At 38.4% G+C, this 17,130-nt stretch overlaps 1 protein-coding gene and 2 non-coding genes across 3 annotated transcripts; 1 reads left to right on the top strand and 2 right to left on the bottom strand.

Annotated features, from left to right (window-relative positions):
- Positions 1-738: 738 nt before the first annotated feature.
- LOC148572060 (uncharacterized) lies at positions 739-1,258 on the bottom strand. The gene is made up of 2 exons (XM_088507360.1): positions 857-1,258; positions 739-762 (listed from the first exon to the last, which is right to left on the bottom strand). The coding sequence occupies exons 1-2, from the start codon at positions 1,256-1,258 to the stop codon at positions 739-741; spliced, it is 426 nt and encodes a 141-aa protein (XP_088363486.1).
- Positions 1,259-2,630: 1,372 nt separating this feature from the next.
- LOC148572059 (small nucleolar RNA R71) lies at positions 2,631-2,737 on the top strand. The gene has a single exon (XR_015880364.1). It is a non-coding gene; the product is annotated as a small nucleolar RNA R71 (small nucleolar RNA).
- A 12,919-nt stretch (positions 2,738-15,656) lies between these two features.
- Positions 15,657-15,764, bottom strand: LOC148572058 (small nucleolar RNA R71). Its single transcript, XR_015908907.1, has one exon. It is a non-coding gene; the product is annotated as a small nucleolar RNA R71 (small nucleolar RNA).
- Positions 15,765-17,130: the final 1,366 nt, after the last annotated feature.

Below are 17,130 nucleotides of genomic sequence, written 5' to 3'. Positions count from 1 at the left end.
TTTTCAATACCAGGGCCAGGTGATTTAGGCAATTAGGAAAGGAATCTCCGAATACTGAGAAGTCATCCATAAAGACTTCGATGAATTTTTCTATCATATCTGAGAAAATGGAGAGCATGCAGCGTTGGAAAGTTGCAGGCGCATTGCATAGCCCAAATGGCATGCGCCTGTAGGCAAACACTCCATATGGGCAAGTGAATTAGGTTTTCTCTTGGTCTCTTGGATCAACCACTATTTGGTTATATCCTAAATAACCATCGAGAAAATAGTAATATGCGTGTCCTACAAGTCTTTCCAGCATTTGATCCATGAAAGGAAGGGGGAAATGATCTTTTCGTGTAGCTTTATTGAGTTTTCTGTAGTCTATGCACATCCGCCATCCTGTGACGGTCCTTGTAGGGATTAGTTCGTTCTTCTCATTAGGGACTATAGTGATTCCTCCTTTTTTTGGGACAACTTGCACAGGGCTGACCCAAGGGCTGTCTGAGATCGGATAGATCACCCCTCCTTGCCACAACTTCATGACTTCTTTCTGTACCACTTTCTTTATGACTGGATTCAGCCTCCTTTAGGGCTGAATGGATGGTTTGGCATCATCTTCCAATAGTATCTTATGCATGCATATGGCCGAACTGATTCCCTTCAAGTCAGCAAGGGTCCATCCAATGGCCTCCTTGTGCCTTTTTAACACTTGGAGTAGCTCCTCCTCTTGTTCTTGGCTGACAGATGAGTTTATGATCACTTGATAACTTTCATTTTCCCCTAGATATGCATACTTGAGAGTGGGTGGCAGTGCCTTCAGTTCAAGTTTGGGTGCTTCTTTTTTTTCGTTCTTCTCCTCTATTGTGCCCTGAACCTGAACCTCAGCTGTTGCAGCTTCTTCGCTTGATGCTGATTCCTCCTCTTCTGTTAACTCCTCAAGTTCTTCTTCTTTAAAAGTATCTTGTACTACATCTTCCAGTGAGTCCAACCTCATACATTCTCCCAATGGTCCCTGTGGGTAGTTCATGGCCTTGAACACATTGATCATCATTGTTTCATTGTGTAGTCTAAGGGTAAGTTTGCCCTTTTGGATATCGATGATAGCTCTGGTAGTAGCTAAGAATGGTCTACCCAAGATGATAGAAGCCTTAGCTCCTTCCTTCATGTCTAACACTACAAATTCTGCTGGAGAGATAAAGTCTCCTACCTTCACTAGCAAGTATTCCACTATGCCGTGAGGAAACTTGAATGATCGGTCTGCTAGTTGCAAGGCCATTTTTGTTGGTTTGGCCTCCTCAATCTTCATTTTTCTTATCATAGCTACAGACATCAGATTTATGCTGGCTCCTAAATCACATAGAGCCTTTTCCACTGTTATTTTTCCTATAATACAGGGAATCTGAAAGCTCCCAGGATCCTTCAATTTCTGGGGTAGTTTATGCTGAATGATAGCACTACATTCTTCGATTAGTATCACAGTATCATTGTTCTTCCAGCTTCTCTTCTTGGTCATCAACTCCTTCAAGAACTTGGCATAGAGCGGCATTTGCTCTATTACTTCAACAAAGGGTATGTTAATCTGTAGTTTCTTGAAGATTTCTAAAAATCTGGAGAATTGGTCATTATCCCCCTTCTTTCTCAATTGTTGAGGATATGGGGCTTTCGGAATATATGGCCTCAGCTCTTCCCCCTTTGGATGTGCATTGGAGGTGGGGACTTGAACTTCATTTTGTTCCTCCTTTCTTCCAATTGCATCTTTCTCTTGTGGTTGCTTGGAAGTCTCCCTCAATTCCTTTCCACTTCTGAGGGTGATAGCATGACACTCCTCCCTCCGATTTGGTTCAATGTTACTGTGAAGGTCATGGCTGGGAGCTTGCTGAAATAGGTAGCCAATTTGTGTCTCAAGTTTCTTGATGGCAGCATCTTGATTCTGCATGTTGGATCGCACTTCCTCTCGGAATACCTTACTATCTTGGATTTCCTTGCATATGCCTTCTCGTAGAGTCTCAATCCTTGATAGTTTTTCTTCCGATGATGGAGAGTTGAGATTGGAGGGATGAGAAGGGCCATTTTGGCTTTGGTATGGATGTTGAGATGTGTTGTTAGTTGAGTGCTGATATGATCTCTGTGTGGGATGTTGGTGAGCTGCATTATTGTTGGGGTTGTGGCATCTCTGATCTTGGCCTTGGTCTTGTTGATTTCCCCACCCAAAGTTTGGGTGGTTCCTCCAGCCAGAATTATACGTTTTGGAGTATGGGTCATGGTTCTGCCTAGGTGAATTTCCAATGTAGTTGGCTTGCTCCTGACTACCCTCTGCTTCTTCATTCACTCCTTCTTGAGTTGCTACTGAAGTGGTGATTGCTGCTACTTGATTCCTCTCCATCTTCTTGGTGAGGTCAGCCAATTACTTGGTAATCATCTTATTTTGAGCTAGCAGTGCATCCATATTGTTTAGCTCCATCACTCCTCTAGTGTTGTCTCTTTCAGAAGCATAGAAGTAGTCATTCTTAGCTACAGTCTTAATGACATCTATGGCTTCTTCAATGGTCTTCTTCTTGTTCAGAGATCCCCCGGATGAGTGGTCTACTGCCTTCTTTGATTCATAAGAAAGACCTTCATAGAAAATGTGCAACTGCACCCATTCATTGAACATATCTAGCGGGCATCTTCTTGTCAAATCTTTAAACCTCTCTCATGCTTCATATAGAGTCTCACTATCTTGCTGCCTAAAAGTTTGAACCTCAGCTCTCAACCTGTTGATTCTTTGAGGAGGATAGAATCTCGCCAAGAATTTGTTTACCACATCTTCCCAGGTTGTTAAGCTCTCCTTCGGGAAGGATTCCAGCTATTTAGATGCCTTGTCCTTGAGTGAGAAGGGGAATAGAAGTAGTCTGTAGGTGTCAGGATGAACACCATTAGACTTCACAGTGTCACATATCCTCAGGAAGGTGGTTAGATGTTGATTGGGGTGTTCTTGAACACTTCCTCTGAATGAACAATTGTTTTGAACAAGGGTGATGAGCTGTGGCTTTAGTTTATAGTTGTTGGCATCTATGGTTGGCTTTTGGATGCTACTTCCACAGTTTCCTGGGTTTGGATTGATGTAGGATCCTAGAACTCTTCTCTCTTGCCCAGCATGATGCGCTGGACCTTCTCTGCCATGGTTGTGAGCCTCTTCTTCATGATGGTTCTCCATATTCTCATCCATGTCTAGTTCAAAGTACTCTTCCTCTTCCTCAGCACCAACTACTCTCTTCCCTCTTGCTTCCCTCCTTAATCTAAGGAAGGTCCTCTCAGGTTCAGAATCAAAGGAAGTTGAAGCCCTGCTTCTTCTACCTGTCATACAACCAATAAGGCACAAGCAAAAAGGATAGATGCAGACAGTATTTTCTGCAAAAATGCTGTTAGTGTGAGTGATGCAATATATCAAACAGTTAGTGGGTCAGTGAACCAAATAGTAAAAAAATAATATGTAGATAGCACCACAAATGGGTGAGAGGTAAAGGGAAGGAAATAACTAAAACTGAAAGTAAATTACTCAGATGGAATTAAATCAAACAAAAGAAAAGTGCTCAATCTAGTTATCCACCAATTTAATCATTGTTGATACAAAATCAATCCCCGGCAACGACGCCATAAACTTGATGCACGGAAACTTGTCTCTCAACAGATTTTCCTCGGCAAGTATACCGAATTGTCGTCAAGTAAAAACTCACAATAGAGTGAGATCGAATCCCACAGGGATTGATTGGTCAAGCAACTTTAATTGGAGGAACGTTCTAGTTGAGCTAAGCAGAATTTGATATGAGAATTACAGGAAATTAAATGGCGGAAAAGTAAATGGCAGAAAATGTAAATGTTGGAAATAAAGAGCTGAATATAAATGACGGAAAGTAAATGGCAGAATCTTAAATGGGGAATGGGGAATTTAGCATGAAAGTAAATGGCAGAAATTAAAGAGAATGGGTAAGATCAGAAATGGGGAATTCATTGGGCTTAGGAGATGTTGCATTCTCCGGATCAAGTTCATTTTCATCTCTTCCTCAATCAATGCATTCATTGATTTCCTTGGTAACTCAATCTCTCAAATCTTGATCAATAGCCAATTCCTTGGTCTAATTGCTCATGAGAAGAGATGAGGTGCGGTCACTGATTATACCACATGTATTTCCAAATCAAAGTATTGGGAGAATTATATGTCACCATATCCGCCCAAACCCCAATTTGGTCCAACATGAGAAAGCATTCCTAGCATGATCTCTTCATTCCTCTTCCAAGGTTCAGAAGAGATCCAAGTATGAATAGTTTCTTTTCCAAGACAACTATCCAATTGGATGAAGATTGAAAGCTTTCAAGTAAAATCAAGAGAAAAGAAAGAAGAAGAATAATGAAAACTATTATTGATCCATCAAATTACAACAGAGCTCCCTAACCCAACGAAAGGGGTTTAGTTGTTCATGGCTCTGGAAATGGAAAGCAAAGATGGAGAATACATTTTGAAGTAAAACTAGAAGTTGCAGAGAAAGTAAAATTATACAGAGAGTAGTCCTCTCAATCCCAAAAGCTCCTCTCTTGTTCAAAACTACCCTTATATATACTACTCTTCTGATATTCCAGTTGGCTCTTCAAGTCTTGGATATGGGCCTTTGGATCTTCAGTTGAAGCAGTTTGGAATCTTCAGTGGGCTCAGCTTTACTTGCAGAGAAAGTGTGAAGTAGGCATGGACTTTGGCTAGGACGTTAGTGACGTTAACGTTAAGTGAAAATGTGGGTTCGAGAACGTTAGTAACAATCACCTTTTGCACTAACGTTCCTAGCCCAAGATGAGTTACGTTAACTTCAACGTTAGTAGCACTAACATGACCACTAACGTTGCCTCTTGATCCATCGCGAGCATTATTGGCGTTTACCTTTGCCAATAACGTTGCCCTTGGCCCCTTCTTCCCTACGTTAGAGTCCACGTTAGTGTAGCTAACGTGACTCTTAACGTGGGTATGCCTCAACCTCGAGAGCGTTAGTGACACTTACCTTTGTCACTAACGCTCCAAACACCCTTCTTCCCACGTTAGAGTTCACGTTACTTAGGTTAACGTGACTTCTAACATGGTAGTGATAGCCATCTCCAACGTTAGTAACAAAGGTGAGTGTCACTAGCGTTGGCTCATCATTCCTTTCCTCCACGTTAGCTTTCACGTTAATGTAATTAACGTGGCAAATAACGTGGCTAATAGAGGCTTAGTCCAACGTTAGTGACAAAGGTGAGTGTCACTAACGTTGGATCTTCATTGCTTCTCCCACGTTAGAGGTCACGTTAATGTAGTTAACGTGACTCTTAACGTGGCTAAGTATGCCCCTCTCCCCAACGTTAGTGGCATTCACTTTTACCACTAACGTTGGAGCTTTACTTCTTTTCCACATTAGCTTCCACATTAACGTAGTTAATGTGGACACTAACGTGGGCTATGATGGCTCATGAAAGCGTTATTGGTGTTCACTTTTCTTGTTAACGTTGTAAGCTAGCCTCCTTTCCATGTTAATGGTCACGTTAGTTGGACTAACATGGCTGTTAACGTGGCATCTTCCTTGCTTCCTTTGTCCTGAAATCAAGCAAATAAAGTGCATCAAAGCTAGGTTCTAACCCATGAGATCATGCATCATTCAATTTACCATTCAATTCAAGCATAATTCTCATGAAATCATATAAAATTCACAATGTTTGCTTGAATCTAGATGTAAATGATTATTTACCCAAAACTTGCTTATTTCCTAAGAAAGTGCATGAAACTACCCTAAAACCATAAAGAAAAGGTCAGTGAAACTGGCCGACATGCCCTGGCATCAGCTACTAACGTGGTTCTTCCTTGCTTCCTTTGTCCTGAAATCAAGCAATTAAAGTGCATCAAAGCTCTATTCCAAGTCATGAGATCATGCATTATCCAATTTGTCATTCAATTCATGCATATTTGCTTGAATCAAGATGTAAAGTTCACAATATTTGCTTGAATCAAGATGTAAGTGAATATCTACCCAAAACTTGCTTATTTACTAGGAAACTGCATGAAACTACCCTAAAACAGTAAAGAAAAGGTCAGTAAAACTGGCCAAAATGCCCTGGCATCAGAGGTGCCAAGCCAAGATCTACAAATTGCCCGACTTAGAGGGATAAAACTCCCACATGTATATATTTGCATTTTCTTTTGAATAAAGTTTTTTAGATTTTCTACAAATTCTCAAGACGCATTAGTCTGAAACGCTAAAATATTCATCGCCTGATTATAAAGCTATAAGATCGGTAGAAAGTGAAGATCAAATTCACCCTCCACAATAAAGACCAAAGAAGATGAAAACCGAATTCATCAAAAGGTCGACCAAACAAGGATCAAACCTAACTTCGACAAAATCGGCAAAGATGAAAAAGTGACAAAAACAGAATAATGCAAGAAGTTATCGAAAGTGATCCATAGAAAGGACCTGACGAGGTCTTAATAAAATGGGTTGCTAAAAATAACTTAAAAGACAGGCCGACATAAAGAAGTCGGACCAGTTGACCACAATAACCAAAGTTATAAAAAGTCAATCCCAAGAGGTCGGGCAACAAGGCTCCAACACTCCCAAAAACCTAAAAAGGTACCGAACAGATGCAGACAAACATATTATGAAAAACACAAGTTATAATAATAACAAACCCAAGAGGCTACCAAAAGTCAGCCCCAAGAGCTTGAGAAACTACTTTGTTTTTCAAAATAAAATTGCTAAAAAAGCAACTAAAAGAGTATCAAGAAGTCAGAACTACCAATTAACAAAATATAAAAGTTCAAAGACCATAAGCCGGGCTATATACACAAACATCCAGAATAATTATTGAGGATCTGAAGATTTCTCAGCTGCATCAACACGGGGCGAAGGAGGACGAGTCTGAAGAGGTACCGCATCCACCGTCCCATCATCCCGGTTCAAGATTTGACAATCAGGATCCGACTCGGGGCGAATAACTGCAGGGGTTGAAGAAGTCAGTGCAACCGAGACCTTGACTGAAGGCACAGGAGGAGGATCAACATCATCATCATCATCAGAGTCATCAGGGATAATTTTACCGTCCCTCACAATGTTGTCCAAGCTGAAGAGAGTAAGGTCGAGCTCAGGCGCAAGAACTCGAACCTGCTCCTTTAGGTTCTCATAAGCAGCATTTACGCTGCCTACAAGGTGACCCTGGAGCTCGGCATAGTTAGCTCGGGCGGACTCCAAATTATCCCTGAGATGCATCATCTCCCTATAGGTCGTGACATAGCTCTCTTTGTGCTTCAACATCGTGTCTTTAGCCAACTTAGCAGAAGCTGCCAAGGCAATAGAACTAGCCTTTTCACCTTCCAACTCTTTCTCCAACTTGGTCACCTTCACCTCAAGCTCCTCCTTCAAACCCTTCATCCGATCGAACTCCAACATGGCCTCCTCCATAAAGGGCTTTGTAGCGTGAATGGGAAGATCCTGGAAAGTCCGATATAAAGCCCCCCATGTGTGCCATCTTGATACTACTTCGAGTAATAAAATCCAGATGGTGAAGAAGAGAAACATCATCAGTAGGGATGGTACCATAAGGACCGATTTGCTGGTCGACAAACTCGACAGCATCGAAGTCAGGGACATCAAGGTTAAAGGGCTCAGTTGTCTTCTGCTTTTTCTGTGGAGGAGTGACGATCAGAAGATTGATGGTTTAGAATTCACAATAAATTCTCGTTGTAAGTATAGTTTCTAAACCAAGCAATAATCCTCTCATACAAAAATTTGTTTGTCACTAGAGCAAACCCAATAAAAATAAATAACCGAAGTATTCAAACCTCGGGTCGTCTTCTCAAGGAATTGCAAGGAGGTATGATTTATTATTGGTTATGTAAAATAGTATATTTTTGGGTTTTTGAAATAAATTAAAAGTAATTTAAATGGTAAGAAAAATAAATTAATAATTATAAAATTCTCTTGGCAATGTATAAGAAATTGAAGTCTTATCCTAGTTATCCTTATCAATTGTGATGAGAATTGGATTTTTGCTCCCACTTTAATTAACCTCTAACTATGAAGGTAAATTAAGTGGATGAATCAATTTGATTCCTCAGGTCCTAGTCAATTCCTAAGAAAAGCCTAGAGTTATTGGAATTCAAATCAATCAGCAAAGAATTCCAATTTTCAATCAACAAGGAGTTTGATAACTCAAGTGTCTCCAATCAATTAACCAAAGCAAAAGGGGAATAAACCTTAAATTAAATTGAAAATATCTATAACATAAATAAATCAAAGCAATCTTAATTCTGAAATACCTCAAATTATATTAGATAGAACATTCAAATCTTAACATGGAAAAGTTCATAAGCCAATTTGGCAACATAAGTAATTAACAAGTAAAAGCATTAAAGTATCTGAAAGTAGAAGAGAGACATAAATTAAGGAATATTGAACCTGTGATTGAAGAAATAACCATAAACTGAAAGGAATCCTAATTCTAAAAATCCAAATCCTAAATCCTAAATCCTAAGAAAGAGGAGAGAACCTCTCTCTCTAAAACTACATCTAAAACCTAATAATATGAATTATGAATATTGTATTATTTGTTGATGAATGGATGCATTCCCCACTTTATAGCCTCTAATCTGTGTTTTATGGGCCAAAAACTGGGTTAAAAACAGCCCAGAAATCCCCCCAGCGATTTCTGGTACGTACAGGTTGCTGCAAAGTGACGCGGAATCGTCGTCCACGCGTTCGCGCAGATTGCGTTTTTGCCAGGTCACGCGTCCGCGTGGTCTACGCGTTCGTATCGCCTGGCTTTGGGGCAGCTATGAAAAATTATATATCGTTGCGAAGCCCCAGACGTTAGATTTCCAACGCAACTAGAACCACATCATTTGGACCTTTGTAGCTCAGGTTATGACCGTTTGAGTGCGAGGAGGTCAGGCTGGACAGCTTAGCAATTTCTTCAACTTCTTGTATTCCTTCCATTTTTGCATGCTTCCTTTCCATCCTCTAAGCCATTCCTGCCCTGTAATCCCTGAAATCACTTAATGCACATATCAAGGCATCGAATGGTAATAAGAAAAGATTAATATTAGAAAATATAAGGCCAAAGAAGCATGTTTTCAATCATAGCACAAAATCAGGAAGGAGAATGTAAAACATGCAAATAGTATGAATAAGTGGGTAAAGAATTGATATAAACCACTCAATTGAGCATAAGATAAACCATAAAATAGTGGTCTATTAATCTCCCCACACTTAAACATTAGCATGTCCTCATGCTAAGCTCAAGAGAAGCTATAAAGGAGTGAAGAGGAATGGTAAAATGTATGAAATGCAACCTATCTATATGAATGCAACTACATGCTAAGATGTTTCTATCTACTTGGTTAAAAGTAAATAAGCTCTTCAAGACAAACATAAATCATATTTTACTAATTCAATTTATACAATAAAAGACAAGTAAACTTGTAAAAAGATAGCTCATGAAAGCAGGGAACATAGAATCAAGCATTGAACCCTCACTGATGGTGTATATCACTCTCATCACTCAAGTGTACACAGTAATTCACTCTACTCTTCTCTAACCATGCTTTCTAAACTTTGTTCTTCATCTAACCAATAAACAAAAATTTAGCGTACCAATGCAAACATCATGAGGTCTTTTCAAGGTTGTAATGGGACTAAGGTAAGGGTGAGGGTATATATATGGCTAAGTGAGCTATAAATTGAATCCTTAATTAACCTAAGCTCTCACCTAACATACATATACTCTATATAATTCTAATTCATGCCTAGCTACCTAAAGTTCACACTTTTGCATTACACACTCATGCATCAACCTTTATTTTAACTTTATCACATATGCATTGATCTTTCATTAACTTAACATTGGGGTAATTTTGTCCCCTTATTTATTTATTCATGTAATAAATATTTTTGGAATTTTTTTCTCTTTTTTTTCTTTTTTTATTTTTATTTTTATTTTTTTTATATATTAAAACTAAGGAAATAAACATAGCTTATCAATGCACATGAATTTTTAATTTTTCTAGTTTCACATGAGTAGGTACCCAAATTCCCATTATTTTGTCATGACACATTCCCTTATTAACCCTTGTTCCCATAGTTTCCCCACACTTAATTGTTACACAATCCCTATCTTAAGCTAACCAAAGATTCAATTAGGATATTTAATTGTTTTTTTACTTAAGGCTAGTGATGTGGTTATAGAACAGAATAAATGGGGATAAAAAGGCTCAAGGTGGCTAACAATGGTGATGTAAAAGGTAGGCTTATTTGGGATAAGTGAGCTAATAACAAATAATAGCCTCAATCATATGCAATCATGTAAATACACTAAATAGTGGATATATAAAATGGAACAAAGCAAATATTGCAATCATAGAGAAGAAAATACACAAGAATAAAAATTTATGGTTAAATAATGTAACCATGTAATTAAGCTCAAGTCTTACAGGTTGTATGTTTCTAGCTTTAAACTATGTTCCAAATACAACTTCAAACAAGTTTTAACAGAAATTTTTTTTTTTAATTTAAATTAGTGAAATACTATAAAGATTTCTTGAAAAAGAAAATATTACTTCCACCAAGTAGTAACTAAATACGTAAAATCAAGAAAACATGTAATCAAATATGTAGATGCAACAATGAACTAATAAAGAAAATAAGACATTGGTGTTGAGAAGAAAATAACTAACCCATGGAGATCGGTATCGACCTCCCCACACTTAAAGGTTGCACCGTCCTCGGTGCATGCTAAGATGTGCAAGTGGAAAGGTTGCTTCAACTGATGCTTTTCTCCATAGATTGTGCAGATGGAACTTGTTTGTCGCCCCATATAGAAGTTCTTTTCCTTTCCTTTCCCGATGGCCAGCCTGAAAGAAGAGGAAAAGAAAAGAAGTAACCCAGAAACAAAGATAGAAAACAAATGAAATATGGGTGTTAATGCCAAATAATAAGGGTCTCAATTACATGGTAGCTACAACATGCAAGTGAGAAAATAATATGTGCAATTGGCATAATAGTGTAAAAGTTGCAACAAAGGGGAAGAGATAGTGAGTAATGCAAGATAGTGAAAGTTCATGTCAATGCAAGTGGAATAAAAGTATCATAAAAGAATAGCATTGACTTATGGATAATAATACCCAATCAGAATAAAACAAGTCATGATGCACCAAAATAATTCAAGAAAAGATGTAACAGTTGAATAAGAAAATTTAACACCAATAGAAAAATAATAAATTTAGAAAAGAAAATAAAAATATGCACAAAAATTAAAATGCAATGAATGAAAGTATGCAAATAAATTAAGTAAAAATAGAATGAAAGTGAAGAAGGATGAGAAGTTAAAAAGATAAAGAAGAAGAAGAAAGTAAGAAAGGAAGAAGAAAGAAATAAGAAGGGAAAAGAAAAATTAGGATTTGGGAAAGAAAAGATAATGCATTTGGCTGATCTGGATAAGTTGTGCGCCGCATCCGACACGGACGCGTGAGTGACGCGGTCGCGTGGTATGCGATGTGTTCAAGTGACGCGAACGCATGGGTCACGCGGTCGCATGAGTTGCTTTGTGCGAATGGTGCGAGGGCAGCGACGCGTTCGCGCAACTTTCTGTCTCAAATGCTTTCGTGCCAAAATTCTGGGTGACGCGATCGCGTGGGTGACGCGATCACGTGAATGACTGATGAGCGGATAATTTATACGCTTTTTGGCATTGTTTTTAGTATGTTTTTAGTATATTTTAGTTAGTTTTTATTATGTTTTTATTAGTTTTTATTTAAAAATCACATTTCTGGACTTTACTATGAGTTTGTGTGTTTTTTTGTGTTTTCAGGTATTTTTTGGCTGAAATTGAGGGACCTGAGCAAAAATCTGATTCAGAGGCTGAAAAAGGACTGCAGATGCTGTTGGATTCTGACCTCCATGCACTCGAAGTGGATTCTCTGGAGCTACAGAAGCCCAATTGGTACGCTCTCAATTGCATTGGAAAGTAGACATCTTGGGATTTCCAGCAATATATAATAGTCCATACTTTGCTCGAGATTTGATGGCCCAAATAGGCGTTCCAAGTCAGCTCAAGAATTCTGGCGTTTAACGCCAGAACTGGCACAAAAGCTGGAGTTAAACGCCCAAACTGGCACAAAAGCTGGCGTTTAAGTCCAAGAAAAGTCTCTACACATGGAAGCTTCAATGCTCAGCCCAAGCACGCACCAAGTGGGCCCGGAAGAAGATTTCTGCATTAATTACTTATTTCTGTAAACCCTAGGCTACTAGTTCTCTATAAATAAGACCTTTTACTATTGTATTTTCATCTGGGATAAGTCTTATGCTATCTTTGGACGTTTAGTCCCTAGACCTTGGAGGGTGGCTATTCGGCCATGTTTACACCATTATCACTTTTGTATTTTCAACGGTGGAGTTTCTACACACCATAGATTAAGGTGTGGAGCTCTGCTATTCTTTATGAATTAATACAAAGTACTATTGTTTTTCTATTCAACTCAAGTCTATTTCTTCTCCAAGATATTCATTCGCACCCAAGAACATGATGAATGTGATGATTATATGACACTCATCACCATTCTCACCTATGAATGCGTGACTAACAACCACTTCCGTTCTACTTGCAAACAAGCTTGAATGTGTATCTCTTGGGTTTCTAATCTAAGATTGGAACCTTCGTGGTATAGGCTAGAATTATTGGAGGCCATTCTTGAGATCCGGAACGTCTAAACTTTATCTGTGGTATTCTGAGTAAGATCTGGGAAGGGATGACTGTGACGAGCTTCAAACTCGCGAGTTTTGGGTGTGTGACAGACGCAAAAGGATCAATGGATCCTATTCCAACATGATCGAGAACCGAAAGATGATTAGCCGTGCGGTGACAGCGTACGTAGAACATTTTTACTGAGAGGACGGGAAGTAGCCATTGACAACGGTGATGCCCAACATAAAGCTTACCATGGAAAGGAGTATGAATGATTGGAAGAAGGCAATAGGAAAGCAGAGGTTCAGGAGGAACAAAGCATCTTCATACACTTATCTGAAATTCCAACCAAAGAATTACATAAGTATCTCTATCTTTATTATATGTTTTATTTATCTTTTAATTATCAATTCTCCATCACCATCTGAATTCGCCTGACTGAGATTTACAAGGTGACCATAGCTTGCTTCAAGCCGACAGTCTCCGTGGGATCGACCCTTACTCACGTAAGGTTTATTACTTGGACGACCCAGTGCACTTGCTGGTCAGTTGTGCGGAATTGTGACAAAGTGTGATTCACGTTTGAGAGCTCCAAGTCCTTTGGCACCATTGTTGATGATCACAATTTCGTGCACCAAGTTTTTGGCGCCGTTGCCAGGGATTGTTCGAGTTTGGACAATTGACGTTCATCTTGTTGCTTAGATTAGGTAATTTTACTTTTTTATTTTCGAAAATTTTTTTTTAAAATACAAAAAATTTTCTATTTTGTTCTTCAGAGTTTTTAAGAATGAATTCTAGAGTTTCATGATGATTTGTTGAAGTCTGGCTGGCTGTGAAGCCATGTCTAATCTTATTGGACCGAGGTTTCAACTTATCATCACAAGAGCTTATTGATTTCTATCAATTTTGCTGTTGTTAGCAATGATCTGCTAAAGCTTGGCTAGCCATTGGGCATGTCTAGTGTTTTGGACCGGAGCTTTCATTAAAAGCTTGGCTGGCTAGTAAGCCATGTCTAATTCGTGGACCGGAGTCTTAGACTAGCATTGCAATGATTCCTGGAATTCTTATTAAAATTTTTGAATCCCTTTTTTTCTCTTTTCCACTCAATTTTCGAAAAATCACAAAAAAAATTTATAAAACCATAAAAATCAAAAATATTTTTTGTTTCTTATTTGAGTCGAGTATCAATTTTTAAGTTTGGTGTCAATTGCATATCTTTATTCTTCTTGCATTTTTTGAATATATGCATTATGTTCTTCATTGATCTTCAAGTTGTTGTTGATGATTTCAGTTCTCTGATCTTTAATTTCTCTTATTCTGTGTCTTTTGTTGTTTCTTACATGCATTTTCAAATTGTTATAGTCCTTAGTATACAAACTTCTAAGTTTGGTGTCTTGCATGCATTGTTTACTTGATCTTAGTTGCATTTTTTTTATTTTTCATCATTAAAAAAAATTCAAAAATTTTTAAAATTATGTCTTTTCAAGTCACTAATACAGAGAATTGAAGACTCAGAACATTCAGCAAAGGAATCAAACAGAAAAAGCTGGGCATTTAAAACGCCTAGTAAAGAAGGAAAACTGGCGTTTAAACGTCAGCCAGGGTACCTGGCTGGGCGTTAAACGCCCAAAAAGGTAGGATTTTGGGCGTTAAACGCCAGAATGGATGCCATTCTGGGCGTTTAACGCCAGGATGACACTAGAGGGAAGATTTTGTTTTTAATTCAAATCTTTTTCAAATTTTCATAATTTTTCAAAGTCAAATCTTTTTCAAATCATATCTTTTCAATCATATCTTTTCAAAATCAATTTCTTTTCAATTTTTTTATTTATTACTATTTTCAAAAATCCTTGCTACAATTAATAATTTAATTCAAAATTTTCTAGTTGTTACTTGCCTATTAAGAAAGGATCAAAAATTTTAATTCTAGAATCATATCATCTAATTTCTTATTAGTCAAGTAATCAACTTTAATTTTAAAACTTTCTCTTTCTAATTTGATTTTCAATCATATCTTCTCAATCATATCTTTTCAATCACATCTTTTTCAAAATTTAGTTTCAATCATATCTTTTTTATTTCTAATTTCAAAATCTTTTTTCAAAAATCACTTAATTTCTTTCCCAATCTTAATTTTCGAAAATCCTTTACCAAATCTTCAAAATTTCTTTTAATTATTTCAAAATCTTTTACTTTAATTTCGAAAATTCTTTCTCTCTTCTCACATCCTTCTATTTAAGGGACTAACACTCCTCCTCAAGGTGCAATTCGAACTCAACCCTTCTTGATAAGTTCAAATTCTCCTCTCTCTACCTCCTCCTTCTATTCTTCTTTTCCTCTGACACCTCAAGGAATCTCTATACTGTGACATAGAGGATTCCATATTTTCTTCTTCTCTCTTTTATATGAGCAAGAGCAAAGATAAAGGCATACTTGTTGAGGCTGATCCTGAACCTGAAAGGACCTTGAAGAGAAAGCTAAGAGAAGCTAAAGTAAAACTCTCTCTAGAGGGCCTAACAGAGCTTTTCAAAGAAGAAGAAGCCATGGAAGCCGAAAATAACAATGCCAACAATGCAAGGAAGGTGCTTGGTGACTTTACTGCACCTACTCCCGACTTCTATGGGAGAAGCATCTCAATCCCTGCCATTGGAGCAAACAACTTTGAGCTTAAGCCTTAATTAGTTTCTCTAATGCAACAGAATTGCAAGTTTCATGGACTTCCATTGGAAGATCCTCATCAGTTCTTAGCTGAATTCCTGCAAATTTGTGACACTGTCAAGACCAATGGGGTTGATCCTGAGGTCTACAGACTTATGCTTTTCCCTTTTGCTGTAAGAGACAGAGCTAGGACATGGTTGGACTCACAACCTAAAGAAAGCCTGAACTCTTGGGAAAAGTTAGTTAATGCCTTCTTGGCAAAGTTCTTTCCACCTCAAAAATTGAGTAAGCTTAGAGTGAAAGTCCAAACTTTCAGGCAGAAGGAAGGTGAATCCCTCTTTGAAGCTTGGGAAAGATACAAGCAATTGATCAGAAGGTGTCCTTCTGACATGCTTTCAGAATGGAGCATCATAGGTATCTTCTATGATGGTCTGTCTGAACTGTCCAAAATGTTATTGGACAGCTCTGCCGGAGGATCTCTTCATCTGAAGAAGACGCCTGCAGAAGCTCAAGAACTCATTAAAATGGTTGCAAATAACCAATTCATGTACACCTCTGAAAGGAATTCTGTGAATAATGGGACCAATCAGAAGAAAGGAATTCTTGAGATTGATACTCTGAATGCCATATTGGCACAGAACAAAATATTAACTAAGCAAGTCAATATGATTTCTCAGAGTCTGTCTGGAATACAAGCAGCAACAGACAGTACTAAAGAAACTTCCTCTGAAGAAGAAGCTTATGACCCTGAGAACCCTGCAATGGAAGAGGTAAATTACATGGGAGAATCCTATGGAAACACCTATAATCCTTCATGGAGAAATCATCCAAATCTCTCATGGAAGGATCAACAGAGACCTCAACAAGGTTTCAACAACAGTAATGGTGGAAGAAACAGGTTTAGCAATAGCAAACCTTTTCCATCATCTTCTCAGCAACAGACAGAGAATTCTAAGCAGAGCCCCTCTGACTTAGCAACCATAGTCTCTGATCTAATCAAAACCACTCAAAGTTTCATGACTGAAACAAGGTCCTCCATTAGAAATTTGGAGGCACAAGTGGGTCAGCTGAGTAAGAAAATTACTGAACTCCATCCTAGTACTCTCCCAAGCAATACAGAAGAGAATCCAAAGAGAGAGTGCAAGGCCATAAACATGTCTCACATGGCCGAACCTGGAGAGGAGGAAGAGGCAGTGATCTCCACTGAGGAAGACCTAATGGACGTCCACTGGCCTCCATGGAGTTCCCTGATAAGGAAGCATGGGAATCTGAGGCTCACACTGAGACCATAGAGATTCTATTGAATTTACTCCTGCCATTCATGAGCTCTGATGAGTATTCTTCCTCTGAAGAGGATGAAGATGTTACAGAAGAGCAAGTTGCTAAGTATCTTGGAGCAATCATGAAGCTAAATGCCAAGTTATTTGGTAATGAGACTTAGGAGGATGAACCCCCATTGCTCATCAAAGAACTGGATGACTTGACTAGGCAGAGATTACCTCTGAAGAGACAAGATCCTGGAAAGTTCTCAATACCTTGTACCATAGGCACCATGACCTTTGAGAAGGCTCTGTGTGACCTAGGTTCAAGCATAAACCTCATGCATCTCTCTGTAATGGAGAAGCTAGGGATCATTGAGGTACAAGCTGCTAGAATCTCACTGGAGATGGCAGACAATTCAAAGAAACGGGCTTATGGACTTGTAGAGGATGTCTTGGTAAAGGTTGAAGGCCACTACATCCCTACTGACTTCATAATCCT

This window comes from Arachis ipaensis, chromosome B3 (genome assembly GCF_059453495.1).
Source record: "Arachis ipaensis isolate K30076 ecotype BB chromosome B3, ASM5945349v1, whole genome shotgun sequence".
NCBI lineage: Eukaryota > Viridiplantae > Streptophyta > Magnoliopsida > Fabales > Fabaceae > Arachis > Arachis ipaensis.
The sequence above is the reverse complement of the archived record's forward strand: the minus strand, read 5'-3'. Positions and strand labels throughout refer to the sequence as shown.

Excerpts from the sequence above, each read along its gene's own strand:
- LOC148572060 (XM_088507360.1), bottom strand. The coding sequence starts at position 1,258 with ATGGCCTTGCAACTAGCAGACCGATCATTCAAGTTTCCTCACGGCATA. Across the intron at positions 763-856 it reads CTGCAACAGCTGAGGTTCAG|GGGAAAATGAAAGTTATCAA; the intron begins GTTCAGGGCACA and ends ATGCATATCTAG.